This window comes from Herpailurus yagouaroundi, unplaced genomic scaffold (genome assembly GCF_014898765.1).
Source record: "Herpailurus yagouaroundi ecotype Mexico unplaced genomic scaffold, PumYag 29, whole genome shotgun sequence".
NCBI classification, from domain to species: domain Eukaryota; kingdom Metazoa; phylum Chordata; class Mammalia; order Carnivora; family Felidae; genus Herpailurus; species Herpailurus yagouaroundi.
In genome coordinates, this window is record NW_024412377.1 from 107,671,142 (window position 1) to 107,696,638 (window position 25,497).

General features: G+C 35.3%; 1 protein-coding gene across 1 annotated transcript in view; it reads left to right on the plus strand.

The window, feature by feature from the left end:
* Positions 1–25,497, plus strand: part of ADAMTS6 (ADAM metallopeptidase with thrombospondin type 1 motif 6) — a 300,191-nt gene that overhangs the window by 173,880 nt on the left and 100,814 nt on the right. The window contains exon 11 of the mRNA XM_040452059.1: positions 18,159–18,266. Coding sequence (XP_040307993.1) covers positions 18,159–18,266 — 108 coding nt within the window. The remainder of the gene's footprint in view (positions 1–18,158; positions 18,267–25,497) is intronic.

Consider the following 25,497-nt stretch of genomic DNA (forward strand, 5'->3'; position numbering starts at 1 on the left):
TTTAATAATTAATTAAAATTTTCATCTGATTATCCTATCTATCTATTACAAATATCTCAGACTAGTTGATTTGAAGTGAGATAAATAGTAATTCTAAAATTGTATGTTTTAAGTTTATGTTCCCCATATTTAGCTTTAGATTATATTTATGTGTTATGTTTATAAAAGCGTTTTTCAAATATTTATTTTGAGAGAGAGAGAGAGCCCACAAACAGGGGAGGGGCAGAGACAGAGAGAGAATCCCAAGCTGGCTGCGCTCTGTCGGTGCAGAGCTCAATGCGGGACTCAACTCCATGAAATGTGAGATCATGACTTGAGCTGAAATTAAGAGTCAGACTCTTAACTGACTGAGCCAACCAGGTGCTCCTAAAAGCTTTTGTAATAGATATAAAATAACATTAGGAAAACTTGGGGAAAGACATTAGCATCTTACAATCCTATACAATTTCACATATTTTGTCATTAATCTTTTCACTTTGATTTGCAGCAAAATGGTTTTCTTAGACTCATGTACTATATGAAAATGCTTATGCTACCTTTTTATAATGTGCTATATACTGCCAAGAAAGTTTCTTGAGTCATAATAGATTCTGTACAATCATTCTCACTTCTTAAGCTTGTGCCCGAAAAATTGGGTTCGCACCATTGGTAGCACCCAAACACACATTGTGTTTTATCTGGTGAATTCCTAAGGTTTTAAATGATTCTAAATACTTTTTTTAGAAAACAGTAGCGGCTTTGAAAGTAGGAGTCCAGTCAGGTAAACAAGACATACTTCAGATGGTAGCTGAAGGGAAAACAAACCAGCCCTGATTTAGCTGTCAGGGGGTTATAGCATCCTGAGATGAACACTAGACAAAGTACTGGGGGCTTAGAAGAATACTACTACAGACTTTTAGTGAGGGGATACCTTGGTGTTGGACATCAGGAAGTGATCCCTCTTTCAACTAGCAGGTCTCTAATGATGCCAGGGAAGATTTTAAGCAACTACAGAGTAACACATGACTGCAGCAGTGATCAGCTTTCCATCATTTCTGCTTCGGTTATTATGTGACCATTGCAAGGGTTACTTGTGATTATATCTGCAATTACAAAAAATGTTACTGAAATTCATTGTGAGCAGGTTCATTAATATACATGTTATAATTGAGAGTTTACATGAAAATTTTTATTTTTTATTCTACTTCAGGACAGCATCTTGTACCATTATCCTTGTAGATCATCTTTTTATGTTTTCTAGGTATTTATCACTTCCAGTAGAAGTAGTGAGGAGATTGTAATGGCTATAAATACAAAGAACAAAACAGTATAGTGTATACAGAGTAAAACAGTTGTATAATTTAGTAATTTATAAATGTTATGTGGTTTGTGCTTTTACATACTGTCTTTTTCTGGGATACTTCAGACTACTTTGATAAAAATTGTAATTGTTTATTAATATTTTGTAGATGGTGAAACTAAAATACAGAATTTGATTTACCTACCCTAAGGTTAAAACAAAAATTTTAAAAGATCTAGGGGTGCCTGGGTGCCTCAGTCAGTTAAGCATCCAACTCTTGATTTCAGCTCAGGTCATGATTTCACAATTCGTGTTTAGTCCCAGCATCCAGCCCCATGCTGACAGGGCAAAGCCTGCTTGAGAATCTGTCTCTCCCTCTCTCTCTGCCCTTCCTCTGCTCAGGTGCATGCTCTTGAAAGGAAGGAAGGAAGGAAGGAAGGAAGGAAGGAAGGACAGAAGAAAGGGAGGGAGGGAGGGAGGAAAAGAAGGAAAGAAAAGGAAAGAAAGAGAAAGAGAAAAAGCAAGAAAGAAAAAGAAAGTTCCATTTTCTGTTAGATGTAGTAAATATGTTAATAAAGATAGCAAATATATTTTATTTCAGAAGACACTGTTTATCAGTTTTCATCAAATGGTGTCTCTTTCTAAATATCTTCTTAAAACAAAACAAAACAAGACAAAACAAAACTCTCCATTTTATCCCAGTCTTTTTCGGGAGAGGGGTGATCTGGAAATCTGCCCCTAAACATATTTTCGGGTTTATAAATTCTCAGGTATTTGAATCTGTAGGTATGGATATGAGTTTTATTTTCTTTTACTTTATGTAAAAAGTTAGGACCTCTTCAAGGCAAGAGACAAGTACAGATGAGCAGCATATATAAAACAAGATGCTACTAGAACACCTAAAAAAAATCTGCTAGCTGTATTAGTAAGTTTCTGAGGGTGACTGTGTTGTGTTCTGGATGAAAATTCATCACAAATAAAACAGTATCAGTGTGTCCAAAAAATGTGTTTTTTTCTTTTTTTGCCTGTTTGGAGGAAAATTGCTGCCTGTAAAGCTCTGTAGAATCTATTGTCTCATTTGTCTTCCACTTTCCATTTGTCTCCTTTTTTCCTAGTAGAAAAGAATTATTAAAAGTAGATTAACAAAAACATTTTACATTAATAATAACAAGTTTAAACTTTGGAAGGAGCTCACTAATGCGCCTATGTATTGTAGAGGATGTAGATGATCTTTTGACTGCTTTCTAAAAAGCACAGATTAATTCAAGACTTAGTCTCAGACATAACTCTGCATATCTTTATTTTGTTACTACAAATCATATCCTAAATATTTTTTGCATATATACTTAATGGCTCTGTGTAGTTCAACAATATCCACTACATAATTTAGTGGTAACTATCAGTTGGTGATTGCAGTAATCACATGATACTTTTTAACAGAAATAGAAAAACAACCCTAAAATTCACAGGGAACCATTAAAAGACCCTGAGCGGCCAAAGTAAATTTGAACAAGAAGACCAAAGCTGGTGGCATTATACTTCCTGATTTCAAAATATATTACACAGCTACAGTAATCAAAGTAGTATGGTACTAGTGTAAATACAAACAGACCAATGAAAGAGAAGAGAGACCAGAAATAAAGCCATGTACAGCCTATATGATCAATGACTCTTTGACTAGAGTGCCAACAGTACACAATGGTTATAGTCTCTTCTGTAAACGGTATTGGAAAATTGGACAGCCACAGGTAGAAGAATGAATCTGATCCTTATACCATACACAAAAATTAACTCAAAATTGATTAGAGACTTAAATAAGACACCCAAAACTATACAGCTCCTGAAAACAAACATAAGGGAAAAACTTCTTGATTTTGGCAATGGTTTCTGAGATGTGACACCAAAAGCATAGGCAACAAAAGCAAAAATAGACAATTGGGGCTACATCAAACCAAAAAGCTTCTACACAGCAAAGAAGACAGTCAACAAAATGCAAATACAGCTTATGGAAAGGAAGAAGATATTTGCAAATCATATATCTGATAAATGATTAATGTCCACAATTTATAATAGCAATACCAAAAGAAAAAAAAAAAACAAAAAAAGAACAAAAACCAGTAACGCAATTAAAAAATGGTTGAAGAACTGAATAGACATTTCTTAAAAGAAAACGTACAAATGACCTGTAGGTATGTTAAAAGGTGCTGATCATCACTAATCATCAGGGAAATGCAAATCATAACCATGATGAGGTATTACTTTACACCTGTAAAGATGGTTATAATAAAAATAAGTAAATAAAAGCAAATACATAATAAAATAAGTGTTGACAAGAATGTGAAGAAAAGAGATCCCTTGTGCACTTGTGGTGGGAATGTAAACTGGTACAGCCACTATGGAAAATAGTGTGGAAGTTTCTCAAAAGATAGAAAATAGAACTACTATATGATCCAGTGGTCCCACTTCTGAGTGTATATCCAAAAGAATTAAAAGCAGCATCTTGAAGAAATATGTGTACGCTCATATTCATTGCAACATTATTCACAGTAGCTGAGACAGGGAAGCAACCTAAATGTCTACTGACAAAGAAATGGGTAAAGAATATCTGATATGTGTTCCTCACATAAAGAATATCTGGTATGGTACTTGTGGAGGGATACAAAGTTCAGTTATGTAAAATGAATAAGTCCTACAGGTCTACTGTACTGCATAGTACCTATAGTAAACAATACTGAATTGCGTACTTAAAATTTGCTAAGAGGGTAGAACTTATGTTAAGAACTTAAGTTCTGGGGCGTCTGGGTGGCCAGTTGGGTAAGCATCTGACTAGATTTCAGCTCAGGTCACGATCTCACAGTTCATGGGTTTGAGCCCTGCATCGGGCTCTTTGCTGACAGCTTGGAGCCTGGAGCTTGCTTCAGATTCTTTGTCTGCCTCTCTCTCTGTCCCTCTCCTGTTCGGTCTCTGTCTCTGTCTCTGAATCTCAAAAACGAATAAATGTTAAAAAAAAATTTTTTTAAAGAACTTATGGGGGCGCCTTGGTGGCTCAGCCGGTTAAGCGGCCGACTTCGGCTCAGGTCATGATCTAACGGTCCGTGAGTTCAAGCCCTGCTTCAGGCTCTGTGCTGACAGCTCAGAGCCTGGAGCCTGTTTCAGATTCTGTGTCTCCCTCTCTCTGCCCCTCCCCCGTTCACGCTCTGTCTCTCTCTGTCTCAAAAATAAATAAATGTTAAAAGAAAAATTAAAAAAAAAAAAAAGAACTTATGTTCTTAGGGCACACACAAAATGAGGAAGCTTTTGGAGGTGATGGGTATATTTAGAGCATAGTTTGTGGTGATGGTTTCATGGATGTATACTTATCTTCAAATTCATCAAATTGTATACATTAACTGTGTAGAGCTTCTTTGTGTGTCAGTCATACATTAATAAAGTGGTTTTAGAAAGAGAGAGAGAGAGAGAGAGAGAGAGAGGAGTAATTGCTCATGAACAGGTAGTTTTAAGGACCAGGATAATACCAGAGAATTGTTTTTTCTTTTTTTTAGTGTGTTTTTTTTTTTTTTTTTTTTTTTTTGAGAGATGGAGAGGGAGAGACAGAGAGAGGGAAGGAGACAGAAAATTCCAAACAGGATTCACGCTGCCAGCACCAACCCCAACATGGGGCTCCAACCCACGACCTGAGCCGAAACCAAGAGTCGGGTACTTAACTGAGTGAACCACCCAGTGCCCCAACACCAGATAAATTTTATAGATACCATAGCTTTGTTTAATTTATGGAAATTTTTTTATTATCTATGAAGTTTGTCACTGTACATATAGACTTACAATTTAGCACATAAATGCGTAATAATGTGTTGTACATTATTACTTACACTGGTGTAGAACTGAACAATGTTTTTATCAATGGACCGTGTATTCTGAACCATAAAATGGAAACACATGATCTAATACATGGTTTCACAATGCAACAGAATTTTTTTTTTTTTTATTTTTTTTTTTTCAACGTTTATTTATTTTTGGGACAGAGAGAGACAGAGCGTGAACGGGGGAGGGGCAGAGAGAGAGGGAGACACAGAATCGGAAACAGGCTCCAGGCTCCAGGCTCTGAGCCATCAGCCCAGAGCCCGACGCGGGGCTCGAACTCCCGGACTGCGAGATCGTGACCTGGCTGAAGTCGGACGCTTAACCGACTGCACCACCCAGGCGCCCCTGCAACAGAATATTTTAAATAAAATTCTTCTCACCATTCACTATTACCTATGACCTCAAATTGATTATTGTTAGATTTTACTCAGATACTGTTTCCAGTGACCAGCAGCCAATTTGTTCTTGTAAACTTCAGATGGCAAAATGTATGACAAGCATGCAAAGTGTTTTTTTTTTTTTATTTATCTGGCACATGGCAGACATTCAATAAACATTTCCCTTTCTTCTATGAATATCTATGTCATCCATGATATCATTCCTGTACAGTTGATATGCTGGTCAAAGTGCTGTAGGAGAATCTAAGCCATCTGTATTTGGGGAGCATATGAAGATATTCCAAGGGTCACATTTTGACACATTAACATCCTTCAGTCTCAGCTCAAATACATTTTCTCTTCAGACAGGCCTTCTGTCCAGTCTACCTATAGAAAAAGTCTTCTCCCAGTTTTTCTCTTTCACATTATACTTTTTATTTCCTTCATAGCATTTATTTCAAGCCATAATCATCCTGCTTATTTGATTACTCATTAACTATTTAATTGTGATCTTCTAGGTAAGGCTTTCCCTAACTACTTCCTCTAATACTGCAGGTGCACATATGCATATCACATACACATGTGCATGTGTGCGCGCACACACACACACACACACTCCCTGTCATTTTCCTCTATTTTCCTCAAGATTTATTACTTTTGCTAATTCATCTTTATTGCCTGCTTTAACCCCTAGAATAGATTTTACCTGGAGATAGGGATTTTAATCTATTTCATTCCCTGTTCTTTAACCAGCACTTAGAACAGAGCCTGACACATGGTAGGTGCTCAACAAATATTTGTTGGAAGAATGAGTTGATAATTATAATAGAACATTAAGTTCCACAAGAGTAAGAATTCCACCTACCTTGTTCATGGCTTTTTATATTGTGAGTGGAGCAATGCCTGCTTTATAATAGGAACTCAAAAAATATTTGTTGGATAGATGAATGAGAAGAATTAAGAATTATCTGCTGAAGGGGCGCCTGGGTGGCGCAGTCGGTTAAGCGTCCGACTTCAGCCAGGTCACGATCTCGCGGTCCGTGAGTTCGAGCCCCGCGTCGGGCTCTGGGCTGATGGCTCAGAACCTGGAGCCTGTTTCCGATTCTGTGTCTCCCTCTCTCTCTGCCCCTCCCCCGTTCATGCTCTGTCTCTCTCTGTCCCAAAAATAAATAAACGTTGAAAAAAAATTAAAAAAAAAAAAAAAAGAATTATCTGCTGAAGAGTTAGTGGGGAGAGGAACTTTGTGACTACTTTGTGTATTTGAAGAGCTGACAGAAGACTAGTGTTGCTGAAGCTCTCAAAGCAAGCCCTCATAAATGAGATAGGCAAAGAAAATAGGAGCCAAATCTGTTTGCACCTTATAGGCTGTGTTAAGAATTCTAGGTTTTTACCTTAAGAGCGCTGGGTAACTGTTGAAGGTGTTTTAATGAATGAGACCAAGAAGGATATCAATGTGCAGAAAATCACAGAATTTCTAAGACACATTGTGTTTTAGGAAACAAATGTAATTCCGTAATCTGGGGAAACCATGTTGGAAAATGGAAGACTTTTACAAAGTGGTCCATATGCTCCTCCCTCCCCTTTTCTCTTCCCTCCAAAGCACATTCTACACAGAATACTAAAGCCTCTCTGTCACTGTTGTTACTCCCTGTAGCAATACCCTTGCTTTTGTAGGTAAATGTAAATTTATTCTTTTTATACTGTAGGGTACTGCACTACAGATGAAATGAGTGAAAATGTTTACGTATAGAAATTCCATAATTTTGGCTTAAAGATTGAAGAATTTTGAGTCTCATGATGGAAACAGAACATACAAATAGAAAGTATGATGTAACTTTGGAAATTTTAAGCCTTCTCATTGATTTTGAATCTTTCCAGGGAAAGTGTGTTTGTGTCACACTCTGTATTTTACTTACAGGTCATCAATTAAGTGATTAATGATAAAATAATCCATAAATGTTTAAATACACCATATTTGTTCCACCCGTTCAGTGATGACAGATTTTTAGTATCTAATATTAGAAATGGAAGGTCACAAGGAATATATATGGTTATATATAAAATTGAAGTTATTGATTTGTAAGAAGAAAGTACAGTTGATATTCAGTCAACCCCAGTGAATTGTGCACATTTTCACACTTAAGGAAATCTAACTAGTAGGCCAGTTTGTTATCAAAAGCTATTTGGCAGGGTGCCTGGGTGGCTCAGCTGGTTAAGCATCCGACTTGGTTTCCCCTGGGGTCATGATCTCATTGTTCTTGGTTTGGGGCCCTGAGTCAGGCACTGCGCTGACATTGTGGAGCCTGCTTGGCTTTCTCTCTCTCTCCCTCTTTGTCTGCCCCTCCCTGCTCATGCTTTCTGTCTCTCTCAAAATAAATAAATAAACTTGAATAAAAGTAAAATATTTTTTAAAAGTTGTTTGGCAAGCATAGAATTAAAATAGAGGATGGTATAAAGTATTTATATTAAAAAACTTTTTTGGGCGCCTGGGTGGCGCAGTCGGTTGAGCGTCCGGCTTCAGCCAGGTCACGATCTCGCAGTCCGGGAGTTCGAGCCCCGCGTCAGGCTCTGGGCTGATGGCTCAGAGCCTGGAGCCTGTTTCCGATTCTGTGTCTCCCTCTCTCTCTGCCCCTCCCCTGTTCATGCTCTGTCTCTCTCTGTCCCAAAAATAAATAAAAACGTTGAAAAAAAATTTAAAAAAAAACAAAAAACAAAAACTTCTTTAATGTTGTATTTATTTTTGAGTGAGTGCGAGCAGGGGAGCAAGAGGGGGACAGAGGATCCAAAGCAGGCTCTGCACTGACAGCAGTGATCCTGTTTCAGGCTCACGAACTGTGAGATCATGAACAGAGCTAAAGTCTGACACTCAACTGACTGAGCCACCGAGATATCCCTAAATTATTTTTATTAACATGTTAATTAAGAACCATAAGAATACCATCAAGCTATATCTGCCTGCAGTATAGCTATTTGCAGACAGGGTGGCCTGCTAAATACAAGATAGTTGAGTTGTCTAATCAGGGTATCCTCCCCCTGGAGGGTACTTAATAAAGCCTGACGTGTTTTGTCTCTCAGACTCAAGTTTTTAATGTTTTAATGCTTACTACCTTTTGTTTATTATTTTATCACCACCAATTAGCTAAAATTCAAGTCATTATTTCTTTCTACTTGAGAATCATTCTAATAAAAAGACTTTATTAGTCTTTTTAAGGAATTGTTGGCTACCTACCAAATTCTTTTTTAAGAGATGCAGATAACTTGGGAAAGGATGATAGTGAAATACTTAGAAGTACATATAAGGGAAGTTTAAAGAAATGGAGTTTGAGTAGCCTATAAAAAAGGAAGTTAAATGTTGGTCTTAAAACTGTCTTCAGGCTTTGGAACATTTATTATAGTTTGATTGTTGGTAACAAATTGTTCTCCTTCCCTACCAAGAGCATAAAAAAACACAGTCATCTTCATTTTTACAGCTGGAAGATTGTAGATTTGGTAGTAGGAAGAATTTCAAGTTATTAAATATTGGAATGTTGCACTGAGGGAGATTGTAGAACCACTTTCCTTGAAGATTTTAAGGTGGTATAAATATTCTACAGTGTGGTTTGATATGGAAATAAAATTCATGGAATTATTTTAGCACCTCAATATTCTTTTGGAGTCCAAACTTACATACTTAACAAAAAGTTGATTTTATTTTTATTTTTCCTTAAAAGTCAATCCCAAATTTTAGGTCTCTAGTCCCTGGTAATCTTAAAGATCAGGTATTTTTACTTTGTGTTTGCTTCTTATTAAAAAAATAAAAGACAAAAAACAAAACACATTTATTTTATTTTGAGAGAAGGGTGACACAGGGGCAGAGAAAGAGGGGGGCAGAGAATTCCAAGCAGTCTCCTTGCTGTCAGCATAGAGCTTGATCTTGAACCATGAGATCATGACCTGAGCCGAAATCAAGAGTTGGATGCTCAACCAACTGAGCCACCCGGGCAATCCACTTTGTGTTTGCTTCTTAGAGGTAGTTTTTTAAACTATTTAATCATTTTCTTTTAGCCTCTTCATATTAATAATTATTTAACTTGCATTTCTAGATTAGTTCTTTGATATATATATATATACACACACACACACACATATATATGTGTGTGTGTGTGTGTGTGTACATACACACACACATAGATATATATAAATGTATGCATATATATTTGTATGCATAAATACAACAAAAACATATGTCTTTCTAGGATCTCTTGTTTTTAAATTACCCACACAACAGGATTAACCTATTTAAAGATGAAATAAGGGTACGTTATTCTCTTTCTTCAGATAGCTACTAAACACCTGGAGCCAGGCCACGGGGTCACCATATGTTGGTTTTCAATTTTCCTTTGTGTGATATCATGATAAGTAACCTTTCTAATTATTGATGCTCCTTTCTGACCTCTTCAGGCTCTGATCTCCCCCTTGGCCGTCAGGATCCTTTATTGCAAACAGCTGTTGAGAGATGTTACTGATAGGGTAATGAGGACAAAGAAATTGTTTCATATTCAGAACCAAAGACCCAAGATGGCATAGGGTTTACGGTTTCCCAAGGGCAGAAAATGTGTATATCTTTCTTCTATGATCTTTACAATTGTTTACAAAAATTTAAAAACAAAACCAGCTAGCAATAAAGAGGCCATTTTCTGTTTGTTTACTGTTTTACTTCCTTAATGATGTAGTAATTATAAAATGGTCTGATAATTTTATAGTATCTCTTTTTCTCTATGTAAACTGATAATTTAAATTTTCCCAGGTAAATCATAGGGCTCCTCTTCCCATTTTTAAGTATCATTTAACAGCTAGAATTATGAAAACATCCAGTTGTATTGAAAGGGTTTTTGGCTATAAAATAATCAATTATTCTGCTCTGATCAGCAGAGATCTAGTTAAGTTTTTTACAAAGTTGTTTTCTGAATATCAAATATATTTTTTTACATTAGATAATTACTTTAAAATTCTAACCTTTATATGTATTTTTATTATGATTTATGTTTGCTATTTTTTTATTATTGTTAATGGTTGAAAAAAGTATCATTCATTTGAAAAATCAAATAGACTAGAAGTCTAGGAATTGATATTAAAATTTTAAGTAAGTAAAAATATTTTAAATGTCTTGTCTCATGGAAGATCATGGAATACTTTTGAAGAGTATGGTAACAGTATCTTTTAAAAATCCAAATACAAGGTGTTATTATATTCAGAAGTTTCAATAATAAGAACAACATATAAGTTGATGGCTAAACTCGTATAATGAATGTTTATGTTATGAATTGGTAAATAATAGTCTTAATTTGGAGATAGCTTCCTTTAAAATACAGGCAAAGGATAAGAGGGTATTATGAACATTGAGTGATATTTTATATTACATTAGATTACAAGTAAACATTTTCTAATTGGCTAGTGACTTTATTCAACTGTGGTACATTTAAGAGAAATGGGAAAGTAGTTTAGTTGTGTGGAGATATTTTAAGCATTAATATTAGACACCTGATTCAAACCTGATTTAATTTGGATTGAAGCAAATTGCTAAATCTTTCTGAACCTAAATTTTCTTACACTTTCTGAGAAGATTGTAGTGATGATTTTATAGATACAAATATGAATAGACCTAGCCTGGGTATAGGTATAGACCTATACCCAGAAAGTGTTAGTGTTAGTTTTTTTTTTTTTTTTTCCTGCCTACAATATTGCTACTTAGAAGTTGTAAAGTGTAAGCTTAGGATCTTCAGTAATGACAGATTCAGTTTTATTTCATCATTCTGACTTTTGGAAGAATTTGCTATACACTGAACTCAAATCTCTCCCTTTGGCTTTTATCCATTTATTCAACTGACTTCTCTTCTAAGCTAGCATGTGTATTTTTTTGTTTGTTTATTTTGAGAGAGAGAGAGAAAGAGGGAGAGAGAGAGAACCAGCAAGGGAGGGGCAGAGAGAGAGGAGAACAGAGAATTGGAAGTGGTCTCTGTACTGACAGCAGAGAGCCTGATGAGGGGCTTGAACTCACAAAGCCGAAGTCAGATGCTTAACTGGCTGAGCTACCTAGGTGCCCTGGCATGCATATTTTGTCTCTGATTCTTTATATAATTGGCTTTTTAATGTCTAGGAAAAGAGTTTGAGTTTCAAAAACATGACAAACAGTAAATACAATCACTTCTCCAGATATAAAAGCAGAAAATGCCAGAGAAATAAAATGAACAAAGCATAATTAATATAATTTATTTAGCTACAACATGTGTTTCTGTGATGAGAAGACACATAGGAAAATTGACAGACTGTGGAATGATGCCAGTCTAATGTATAAGTCTTGTTTGTTCATATATGATTATTTCCTAGTGCGTTAATGATGTGATGCTCAGGTAAGCTTTCTCACAAAGAGACAATTTGTAGTATTATATATAGTGTCATAGAAAAACACCCAACTCCAAAGAAGGGTCTTTATTGTCCATAGTAGATAACTTAATGGCTCCATTCCCAAAACTGTATTTAAACAAATCTATTAAAATCATGAGGCCAGATGAAGACCCTGTAAATATATATCCCTTTGTGTTATTTTTTTAATGACTGATAAAGAAGCTATAACTTGAAACCTATTCATAAAAACAATTTTTATGAAAATGGTTTCTGTTGAAGGCAGATACCCTCAAAGACCTACATCTCGAAGGAGAAAGCATCACAAGTCACAGGGTTTAAGGCTACAAAGGATCAATTGATTGGGCTGCTGGGATCAAATGGCAGCAGAGATTTAAGAATGCAAAGTTTTTCATTAGAACTCTTGATGTTTTTGTTTGTTTTCTGGCTACAAAATTACCTAGGTTTTCAGTGGTCTGCTCCAACTATATTTTTCCCATAAACCCTGTTTTCTTCATAAGTAATTTTGTATAATGCAAGGGTTTTCACAGAATGCATTTATTACATTTCAGCAGAAAGCTTGTATATATCAGAACCAAGAGAGGAAGGTAAGGGTGTGCCAGAAATGAAGAGGAGTTTTAGTTCCAGTGCCAAGCTGGTGAGCTGATGTTTTCTATGTTAGGATAGGAGACGTCTTGGGCATGACTGAAGGGTCATTTATACTGTGAAGAAGTAGGTAAATGGAAATGACGAGTAAGCTTGTCTGCCCTTTGCTTTGGATGGGGAAAAACAGCTCATATGAGAAATTGAAGCTCCTAGGCTTGTGACTCACAAAAGAACAGAGTATGACTTTGTACAGTCTACCTATGTAGTATTGACCAAATAGATCAACGTGAAAAGTGGTGAAACAAAAAACAACTGAAACTTGGGAGTGTATAATAGAAACAAATGTGCAAAGCTACACTTCTACAACTCAGGAAGCCCAGGATGTTCCAAGAAAAAACAATATTCCCTGAAGATAAGCTTGAATAGAAAATAGCAAACAGCATGAGGAAACAATCCACCATGAAGTGAAAGATTAACACCCCAATAGAAAAATATATGGTAAATATGAAAAGAATTTAAGAGACATGGCAGTTAGAATGACAATATCCAATGTAAGTTGAATAGAAGTTCCAGAAGAAGGAATGGTGAAGTGTATATTAAAAAAGATAATAACTAGTAATTTTTCAGAATTAAAGAAACATATGAATTTAAAGCATGAACCCCAAGTAGATAAATAAAAGAACACCTAGATAACGGTGGTGAAACTGCACTACAGCAAAGACAAACTCTTGAAAGCAACTAGAGTTCATCACAAAGAAACAGTGATTAAGACCGAGAAATGATTTTTCATCAGCCTCCATAGTGTACAGGTGACAATGAACTTAACACCTTCAAATGCTGAGATAAAATAAATGTTAACCTAAAATTCTATATACAATTAAAATATCATTTTTAAATTGAAGGCTAAATAAATGTATTTTGAGACCATTAGGAACAAGTGTTCCTTGCTAAATTAACTCTTAAAGGATGCATGTCAAGAGGAAAGAAATTGAATTCAGAAGATAGTGGTAAGACATAAGAGACAACTGATTAATAAATACATTGATATGTTGAAAAAATATTGATTATCAAGTTTTGGGCAATGAGTGGTTCACAAGCTTTTAGGTTTTTGTAGGCAAAGAAAATTTCTCCCTGAAAATTAGCAAATCAACACAGGGATGCCAATTTTTAATTTTGCCAACATTTTGCACAGACTGCCATTAGCGCCCACACCCTGCTTCAGGAACCTTACAGCCTATTGAGGCACATAAAAAGTAAAAGGAATAAAACTAATAAATTAGAAGAGGCCATTAAAATAAAAAAATTAGTTTCATGAAAAATCTTACCACATTGACGTCATTCTTCTAATTTCGTCACAGAATATCAAAAACTCTAAAGAGCAGTACCAGTCTATAACATTTGAGCTACTGTCTGATTATACCCTACCTTCTCTCTGGTTCCTGTAAATTCTGTGATAGTGTTATTTTTTCATAACACTAACATAATGCCTGGTGAATGCCAGGTGAATGCCTAGTAGATGTTCTAATAATATTCTTGAATGAATGGGAAATAATGTCATTTTGTCTTACCAGGCAAACCTCCTCATTGGTTACAAGTTGAGTCCATGAAATTAGAGAGTCCATTTCCAATTTTCAGTGTTATATAACAGAGATTCCCTTAATGAACACTGTTGATAACTTCTCTCACTTTCCATGAACTCAAGGGCAAGCACAAAACCCACATGTTTCCTAGAGAGTCTCCCAAAATAAATTTTAGGGTTAGAGAAGGGAACCATCATAACACACAGGAAATAGCTTATTAGTTCATAGAAATCATGAGAGTAATCTTAATAAATCTTATCTTCTCCTATAAAGGATTATGAGGATGTGAAAGAGAACTATGTTCTTCTAGAGCTAAGCTGGTGGGTAGTCAAAAAAATCAATCTCTCTCAAAACTGTACTCTAATATATTTTATTTAGGGATATTAATCCATCTACTATGATGGTTTTTTGTGGTTTTTTTTTTTTAATTTATTTAAGCAGTCTCTACACCCAATGTGGGGCTTGAACTCCTGACCCTGAGATCAAGAGTCACATGATCCATTGACTGAGCCAGCTGGGCAACCCCTACTATGATGGCTGCTGTATAAATTCCCCAAGAGCCAAAAAATTTCAGAATACATTTAACTTATTAGTGAACAAGCTTGGGACCTACTTTAGGGTACTTACATGGCAACTGATATACATATGCATATACCTATGCAATAAATATATGCATTCATGTTCTAGGATCCAGCAGTTTAAAGAAGGGTATTTCTGAACATACAAATGTGTTCCTATATTCTTTCATGAGGTGTGCCTCTTGCTATTTTGGTATGAAATAAAATTTTCTTAGTTTTTTTCTTTCGAGTGAGTATTTTTTTTTTATCTTGGGAAGTCTTAATGGAGATACCACAATCTTTATTACCCAAGTTGACATTCTGGATAAGAGATTTGTCTGAAAACTCTTCAGAGCCTTTTCTGAGAGTAATTTAACATCTTGTAAGTATTTCCTATGCATAGATTTACAGATGCATACTTTAAACAGTAATTTGTGAGAAGTTAATGCCCTAGCAAAATTTGAATCCCCATGAGCCCACTAGGTAATATAATCCTGTTAGCAGTGGGAATCTACCTTTCAAAACGTGTCATTCTCTATAGAATAAGGCTCTGTCAAAGGGCTGTACTGTGAATCCTTGAGATTAAAGTTTTGGAAATAGTATCTTGAGCACTTGCCATTTTAGGTAGAGATTTTCAAGGCACTTTTGGAAAATAGAGTTTCTGTAAGTTGACTGCATAGTATGTTTTCCTAATAGATGCTATGAACATTGTCCTTTTCAATGATAGGTTTTTCATTTCACAGTTCTATCTAAACTTAGGCTTCTTTTACTTTGTCTTAAGTAAGATTTAGACATAATAAAAATCATAAAGGTTCAGAAGTATGTATAGTCCAGGATTATGGATAATTTTTTGTAATCTTTTTTTTTTAATGTTTTTATTTATTTTGAGAGAGAGTGTGTGTGAGCAGCGTAGGGGCAGAGAGAAGGAGGATGGAGCATCTGAAACGGGCTCTGTGCTGACAGCAGTGGCTTGAACTCACTATGAGATCATGACCTGAGCTGAAGTCAGATACTTCACTGACTGAGCCACCCAGGTGTCCCTTTTTGTAATCTTAATACATTTTTCTAGCAATGCTTCTCTGTTTTTGTGAACACATTTTTCTTTGAATATGGTTATTTTTGATGCATGGGACAGTATTTTAAAATCCTAAAATGTTAGTTCTACTGCTTTTCTAATATTAAACTAAAATAATATAATTAAGAACATATATTAGGAAACTGTCTTGTATAGAAAAGGAATACCAAAATAGTATAAATGACCTTCTCATTAAATAGGAACTGAAGGTTTGAAAGAAAGTAGAATTTGTAATACATTGAATTGTAAGAACAGGAAAATTATCTTTATATAATGATCCACAGTACCTGCTGTTTTTCTTTTTTTAATGTTTCAACTCTCTTCTAGTTCAGTAGTTCTCCAAATAGAGTTTAAAGTAGATAAAGTAAAATTTAAGTAGATAAATAAAGTAGACATTGGAGTAGATGAATAAAGTCAGTAAAGTAGGTAGAGATTAGATTTATTCAAAAGCATTTTAAAAGTCTAATAGAAATTGTATGTCTCCTTTTGTGCCTGGTGGGAAGGAGCACTGCAAAAAGGAGCCCAAAGAGGTCCCTTCAATATGCTATATGCTCTGGGGCATTTCTCCTTGTAGGAATGGTGAACCAGCGAATTAAATATGTTACTGCTTTATTTCTGAATTGTGTTTATGTGACATAAGTTTTATGTTTGAGAGTTAAAAGAGCAGTTGGGGAGTAATAGCATTAAAGGGAATGTTATACATAAATCTATCTTTGCACTCCAGATTAATATATTTTTATTACATATATATTATCCTAAATAGTCCTAGTTTAACTCAATCACATTTTATTTTAAATGTGTATTTATTTATTCTGTGGAGAGAGAGCATGAATGTGAGCAGGGGAGGGGCAGATGAGAGAGAACCCCCAAGCAGGCTCCGAGCTGTCATCACAGAGCCCAAGGCGGGGCTCAATCTCATGAATCTTGAGATTATAACTGAGCCGAAATCAAGAGTCAGGTGCTTAACCAACTGAGCCACCCAGGTGTCCCTAAACACTTGTAATATCAGTAATGGTGCTAGCTTTAATGATACAGAAAAAGAAACTGAAAATTATGAACACTTTCTTCAAAGTAGGGTTTTTGTTTTTGTTTTTCCTGTTAGTTAAAACAGTTCACCCAGATATATGTTGGCCAGGTTACTTTAAGTAAGATTTGACAGACTGGGATGCCTGGGTGGCTCAGTCTTTGTTAAGCATCCGACTTCAGCTCAGGTCATGATCTCATGTCTCATGAGTTTGAGCCGCACGTCAGGCTCTATGCTGTCAGCATAGAGCCTGCTTTGAATCCCGTCTCCCTTTCTCTCTGCCTCTCCCTTGCCCACGCTCTCTCTCCTTCTCTCAAAAATAAATAAACATAATAAATAAAATAAAACAAACATTGACAGATCACTATAGTATGAACAAAATTAAGTATTTTATATATATTGCCAATATTAGAATAAGTTTTGTAATTCTCCCATGCTAAGGTAGAATAAGAAATCATAATAAAGAAGACAAGACAGCTCTGAACAACATCTGAAATACGTCACTTATGAAAATAACACATAAATAGCAGCATTTGTTCAAAACAACATTTCCCTTTCATGCAGGTGGGCTACACTGATGAGCTGCAAATAATATTGCTAGATTAGAAACTACACCCTGCCCATGCCCAGGGTCTCTTTCTTTCTTTTTAAAATGGTCTTTATTTGGGGTGCCTGGGTGGCTTAGTCTGTTAAGCGTCCAACTCTTGATTTCTGCTCAAGTCGTGATCTTGGGGTTAGTGAGATTGATCCCCACGTCAGGCTCTGTGTTGACAGGGCAGAACCTACTTGGGATTCTCTCCCACCCTCTCTCTCTGCCCCCTGCCCCCGCTCTTTCTCACTCAAAATAAATACACATTAAAAAAAATAAAATAAAATAGTCTTTATTTGAATTCTTTGGTAGGTCAAGGAAGGCATCTACCTGGTAACACTTTATTAATAATTGGTAAGTTTTGCTAGTGTATATTTTTGAGAGCAATAAACATATATCCTTTCTACATTTTCATCCCTTCTCCCTACTCTTCTATAGTAGTGAAATTTCCTTTTTTTTTATTTTTAAAAAAGATTTTCTCTTTAAGCAGTATCTACACCAAAAGTGGGGCTCAAACCTGCAACCCTGAGATCAAGAGTTACATGCTCTACCACCTGAGCCATCCAGACACCCCAGTTTATTACTGAAAATTCTGCATGTCCACTAAAATAAGATTGTAAAGAAAAATGTTTAAATGACTCTGCAAAATGGGTAACATCTTCCATAAGAACCGCCTTCAAAATCTTCATCCCTTATGCTTCAACAGCAGAAAAACACCTGGGATGTCTTTTTAAAGTAATGCTGAGTGTACATAGATATATTTTATGGAAGAAGCAAACATGATTTTAGTCTCTACTTCTGATCAACTTGCTTTTGCCTTCTTTCCCAGGAAGTGTGTAGAGAGCTGTGGTGTCTCAGCAAAAGCAACCGCTGTGTCACCAACAGTATTCCTGCAGCTGAAGGAACACTCTGTCAAACTGGGAATATTGAAAAGGGGGTAAGCTGAAATGATTTATTAGCTCTTTGACAAATAGACTAAACTGATCAATTTCTGGTGTTCGTATTGAACCACTAGGAAATTATGCATACTAATTTAACATGTATTGGAGAAAATAGTAAATACCTAGCCTAAGGAGTTAATTGACACATACTGGTATCTGCACACTTACAGTGTTCAGCACATTACCGTGCTTGTTTATTTTCTGGCTCAGTTACACTTTTCTGTGTGTATACATATATATTTGTACAGAATATCCAACAACAATCTTGTATCATATAATACAGTCTCTTTAGTCATATAAGTCTAGGTTTCTTTCTGATAAATAATTCCCAGGAAAATTATGTGATCCAGAAGTAGATTTTATAACTAGAGTCAAACTAGAGTTGATTTTAAATTACAATATGAGAGAAAGAGCTGGTATTACAGGAATAATTAAGCATTTTTTCTGCACATAGAAATTGTAGCTAAATAATTTTAATTTCATCATGTAGTTTTCAAAAAATATCACTACTAAGAATTGTTCAAACAGATAAGAATAATTTATACTATTACTGAAATTGTTTAGGAGTTGCTATATATGTGAATTCTAGAATTTATTGCTACATACTGAATTTACAATAACCACGACTGTCTTCTGTTCTCAGTTCTGAATTCTTCCATGTTGGGGTACTTTCAACAAAGATTACACTGAATTTCAGTTTGCCATCTGATGTTTAAATAAAAAGAATGAAAGCTATTGGGCAGCTGTCACAGTTTTATTAATCCTTGCTGACGGCTTCATTCAGGACCCGTGACCTAGTGCCATGTTGATGGCTTTTCCATGCTGAGTTTGGAAATGTTGGTAAATTGTGCTAAATGTATGAATTGATAGGGTCATTTTTAAAGGATTAAGGATCATTTTTTGAGACTTTGTAAGTAGCCAATAAAAATACAGGGACCTTCACACACTACCAAAAATTCTTTCTTTTTTTTTTTCACTGAAGTAATAGAAAATAGTAAGAACTGCGTTCTTGAAACAACAGTCTAGGTTTATTTTGGAGTCAGCAGCTCTTGTCAATGACAAGTAGCAATTTACATGAGTCTGGACTTAGAAGAAATGCAAAATAGTAAGGGGGGGAATTTACAGTGAGAATCTCTCTCTTTATTGCCATTGATTAATTATTAATCTTGTGATATAGTCCATGGGCCACATCACTAAGCCTGATGGCTCTTTTTATTTTACTTTATTTTTTAATCCCAAGCATAAAGATTTCATTCTTTTAAACATCTCAAAGTCCTGCTACAAGCATTCGATGAATTATATAATCACTTCAAGTAAGGAAACCATGAATAGTGGCTATCTGAGAACACACAGCTCAATCCTACTATATTTTATATGGTAGACACATTTAAACTATCTCAATCATTAACAGTGAATTTATGAAGAAATATTCTTGCTAAAAGAACTCCTTGCATACCTCATGACATGCCTCAACAGGATGCCTTGGGCTCCATGAAAAACTGTTTAAGAACTTTGTAAGTGTAGCAAAGTCTGTGTACCAAGAGATCATTCATATTCACAACATCATAGTTTCATATAGTCAATATGTTGGGTTTCACCATCTAAAATGAATCTACAAAACAAACATTAGCCATTCTTTCAGAGACATGGAAGATCAATAGCTTTAGAATGGCCCTAACAAATCTTAGATGAATGAATAAAAAGAACAAATACATATGCAGACTCATAGAAAGAAAAAGCACAGAGCGCTATGAGAAGACCCTCAAACTATCTCAATCATTAACAGTGATTTTATGAAGAGGCTTTCAAAGAACTAGATCAACCTACATGTTTAATTAAGTGAAAAAAATACAAAGAACTAGAAAAGGGAACTGAGACATTATGTTTTATTTATTTATTTTTTTTGCTAACTGTACTTGCCAGTTATTTATTTATGAATTTTTACTGTTGATTTCAGTTACTGTTTTTTCCATAAAGGGGAAGCATGTTTACTGTTGCCAAATGCAATTTTTTCTCTAAAGCCTGTATCTATTTGCAAATTAAACCAGAAATCAGAAATTTGACCCAGAACAACCATGTAAAAAGCTAGTGAACAGTTAAAGTGGAAATTTCAATCAGTCTGGTCAACTTTGTGTGGCATTAACATATAGTTGGCATTACCAATAATGATGGTAATGATGATAGTAATGAATACTTTTAAAGTATTTACACTGTGCCAGATACTTATTTGTTCTGTTTAATATTGGCAAAAAATCCTATGAGGTGGGTACTGTTTTAGCTCCATTTACAGATGAGGAAAGTTCAGACATGAGAGCCTAAGATTACACAGCAATTTAATAGCAAAGCTGAGCCTCCATACCAGGTCTTTTTTTTTTTTTTCTTTCTTTCTTTCTTTCTTTTTTTTTTTTTTAAGTTTTATTTATTTAAGTAATCTCTACACCCAATGTGGGTTGAAACTCATGACCAAGAGTCACATGCTCCTCTGACTAAGCCAGTCAGGCACCCCTGGCCGAGGTCTTTCTGATTCGAAAATTGAAAATTTTGTCCCTCTAGACTGCCTCCGATTTTAGTTTACCTTCAGATGGGGAATTTTGCAGAGAAAAAAAAATTTTTTATTGTCACAGGAATAAACTGAGTCACTGAGCTTGAGATCAGTGGTAAGAATATATTTTACCCTTTAATACTAAGTGGATTTTTCACTTATCTACCTGTAACAATATGTTATCTCAGGAATTACAATAAGAAAGAACTGTGGGCAGAACACTGAGATAAGAATATACAATTGTGTTATAACTGGTAAAATAATGAAACTCCACTTTATTTATTTATTTATTTATTTATTTATTTATTTATTTATTATTTTTAGAGAGACAGAGTGTGAGCAGAGGAGGGGCAGGGAGAGAGGGAACTAGAGAATCCCAATCAGGGTCCATGTGGTCAGTGCACAGAGCATGACATGGGGTTAAACTCATGAATCATCATATCATGGCCTGAGCTGAAGTCGGACGCTTAACTGACTGAGCCAACCGGGCGCCCCATTCACCACTTTAAAATGAGAGAAATCTATTTCCACATTTCGTAGAGATCTTGTGAGGATGGAATAAGATAATATCTCAGTAAGCTTTTAGTGGGCTTCTTCAGAGGAAAGGTGCTAGTGTATATTACTAGAGCATCATCATTCATTTCATCATTTTCCAACCTTAGATGATGGTGGGCAGAAAATTCTTCACCACACTTTTTTTAAATTTTTTTTTTTAACGTTTATTTATTTTTGAGACAGGGAGAGACAGCATGAACGGGGGAGGGTCAGAGAGAGAGGGAGACACAGAATCTGAAACAGGATCCAGGCTCTGAGCTGTCAGCACAGAGCCTGACGCGGGGCTCGAACTCGCGGACCGCGAGATCATGACCTGAGCCAAAGTCGGATGCTTAACCGACTGAGCCACCCAAGCTCCCCTTCACCACACTGTCTTAACTGGCACTAATGAGCATCAGAGAGTATAAGCATGAGTTTGAGTGTCTGAGAAATATGAATGGAATACCCATGACTGACCTCTGATCTCAACTCTGAATTTTAAAACTACTCTCTTCAGAAGGAACAAGAAAAAAACCTACACCCTGTCTAGCCAGCAGGATAAAACCAAAGCTGCTCATAGTTTTTTGAATAAATCCTTTTTTTCTTAAAAGAAAAAAAAAAGTTTGGGGGAGGGGAAAAATACTGCTCAAGTGATAGCATAGACATATCCAGAGTACTGGATCCACAATGATCTCGTCAAATTCTGGCTGCAAAAGATATGGGATCCCTGCCCGGGGGCGCAGTTCCACAAATGTTCCATGTAAGTATGGGAACTGTTCCATGCACATTTAGCAGATGGAGTAAGAAATATGGCCAAAAAATTAAAAACTGATCTTTGCGTGAGTCCTGGGGGGTCTGACATCGCTATTACAGCCATTGGATGTTTGCCTGAATAAGCCATTCAAGTATTGAATAAGAACCATATGGTCTGAATGGATGTACTCAGGGACAGTAGCATTAACCAAAGGAGGAAATCTGATGAGCCCAGACGGTGCCCTGGTACTGTGTGTCCATGGGTCACACTCCTACAAATCAATCAATATAACTTTCAGGCAAAAGAAATTTCCTTAGGCATGGCATCAACAATAGCCCTTTGGACAGGAATCGGAGGAATGCCATGCATGATAAAATAATAAAGATTTAGACTCTAAAAACTTTGATAGTAGAGTTGGCATTGTTACTGAACAGGATATTAGGAAAACCAAAACTCAATCTTTGCAAACTCTGATGGTGACCAAAAAGGTTTCAAAAACTTGGCTTATAGCCAAAAGATTCATTTATTGTTTCTAAAAGACCAATTAGAGATATATCCCAGCATTTAGGCTTATGAATACATGAAAATGATTCCTATTATCTTTGCATGAGAAACAGAGGGCTGGCTTAGAATAAGATTATTATATGCCCCTTTATGGGGCGCCTGGGTGGCGCAGTCGGTTAAGCGTCCGACTTCAGCCAGGTCACGATCTCGCGGTCCGTGAGTTCGAGCCCCGCGTCGGGCTCTGGGCTGATGGCTCAGAGCCTGGAGCCTGTTTCCGGTTCTGTGTCTCCCTCTCTCTCTGCCCCTCGCCCGTTCATGCTCTGTCTCTCTCTGTCCCAAAAATAAATAAACATTGAAAAAAAATTAAAAAAAAAAAAAGAATGGCTATTCTGCCTTTAAAGCACTAGATATGTAATAGGACATTTGTAGCACTAGATCTTAATTCACTTAGAGTAGAATATAATATGTTTTGACTGGGTCCCAAACTATAAACATAGGAAGTGAAAAAAGAATAGTCCTTTCAATTGCTCTAGAAATTTAAATAGTATGGGATGACAAGTTCTGATTTAGAATTTGGGCTGAAAAAAAGCTTTTACATTCCCACACCTGCACAGTGGAAAGATAAGGCTTTTAATAGTGCTATGCTCCAATTCTCAACTTTTCTGACTTGGGAAGAATGTTCCATATTGAGTCACCAATATCACTTCCTTCAGAATCTTAGGATTTCCTTAGGGGTCTGTCATTCCAGATGCTGGCTGGACCAAAGTGTTGGCTATGGTACGAGATCTACCATAATCACATTCTAAAGTGGTTCTTATTAAAAAATATATATGTATATATATTTTTAAATACTGTATATACCCATCTTGAAATTTTCCTTCATTGAATTCTGACAAATTCTCGTTTAGATTGTTTGATTTGTAGTATATCTTGTTTGAACATAATTCCCTGATGTAGATCATGAAATTTAGTGGTCTAATATCAAAAAATGTTATTTAAGGATGGTTAAGTGTTTCTTAATAAAACCTTTAAAGCCTCACTAGAATGATTGTCTTTCTAGATATTTTTAATAACATATTCATTTTATTTAGAAGGAATGTAAAAAATAAAAATGAGCAATATGATATTTTATTCTTGAAATGTGATAGTTTCACTCCATCACCTTTCCGAATCTGGTTTTACACACCTGAATTAGCAAAAAGAAGGCCAAATTTACCTAATTTATCTAGAAAATTTAGGCTGAAGGAACACAACTGATAATTTAGAATAGTCCAAAATCACTAGATAGGATATAACCTTTGAGAATAAAGATCTAGTCTCCATCTGAATATTTAACATCTGTAGTTTAAGAAATGAAGTAAAATCCTATGCTTGTAGAAATAGAGGCTTTACAGGTTTAGCATCTTCAGATAAAAAAAAAAAACAAAGAGGAAGAAAAGTAGAAAATACAACACTCAAAATTCTCAGCTTTATGTGCTTATAGGATTTATATATACTTCAAATTGCTTTATTTTGTGTAATCTAATTATATTACTTATGAGTTACACACATTAAAATTTTAGTACATATTAATGTAATAATCTGGAAAATTAGCTCAAATAACTTGATCTACTTGAAGTTCCATAGTTTTCATAAAGCATTTATTATTAAGTTACATAAGCGCCTTCTCTAAAATTATATACTACATCAAGATATTTACTACTGCTGGAGCAGAGAAATAGCAAGAATTCCAAAGAGATCCTTTACTGTAAGTAAACATCACTGAAAAGTCCTATATTGAACTAAACATAACTCAAAAGACCATTTGCCAGAGATCAAAATCAACCAAATCCTTTGGTAGATTTATAATTTCTTTGAGGGCATATCTGCATAGAACTAATTTCTAAAGTTGTCCTAATCCAAACCACATTGGATTTTGAAATTTCAAAAAATTAGTCCCCATTTTATAGTTAGGGAATCTGAAGAAACAAATGACTTGCTTTGCACCAAAGATATTACTAGAGTAAGAACTCAGATTTGTAACACAGACTGCACACAGACTGTAGTTGTTAACTTGTTAACTAATTAACTAAGTTGTTAACTAGTTATTAAGCTAGACACTAGTCTCTTGTCAACTACTAAATGACTGATACTTATATTGCTATTTTGAGTTCTTCATTTTTTTAGCCATTAATATTTGTTATTTAACTTTCTGATACAATTGTCTATTATAACTCCATGGAATAGATACAATTCAATAACATGAATTTATGCAGTAAAGGTTCTAGTAAGCCACTTATGAAATACTGTGGCTCTGTAGGTATTAATTAATGGTGAGAACTGAGGAGCGTCCAACAAACTGAATATTGTGTTTGTCTTTTACCATAAGAATAAGTTTTAAAAGGAAAACAAGAGACTTTATGTGACTTCTTTCCATGTCCTATATTTTGTGAACATCCAGGAAATATGAATAACAGTATTATTAAATACTTTGGAACCTACATCTTTCGGTATTCTTGTAGCATTCACAATATCTCACTCCTCTGAAAAATACAAAAAATAAAGTTTTTTAAACTAATTTATAAGAATGCTCAAAGAGTTCTGAAAAATAACATGGGTTTGTACACTTGCAGCTGAGAGTGCTTATCTGTAGTTTTTTTGTATTATATGAAGTAAAGATAGTCTAATATTCTTTAATACTATAATATACTTCAAATATGTAATCCTATACCAACAGTTGGGTTTTTTCCCACTGATTTTTGTATATTTTTGAACAGATAATTTCTTATCTGCCCGTAAGTGACCATGGGCAAGTCAGCCTCCTTAAGGTTCTAGCTTCCTCATATGAAAAAACTGAAGTGCTTACACATCAATTTCAAAGTCCCTCTGAGCTTTAGATGTAGCTCTGTGATTA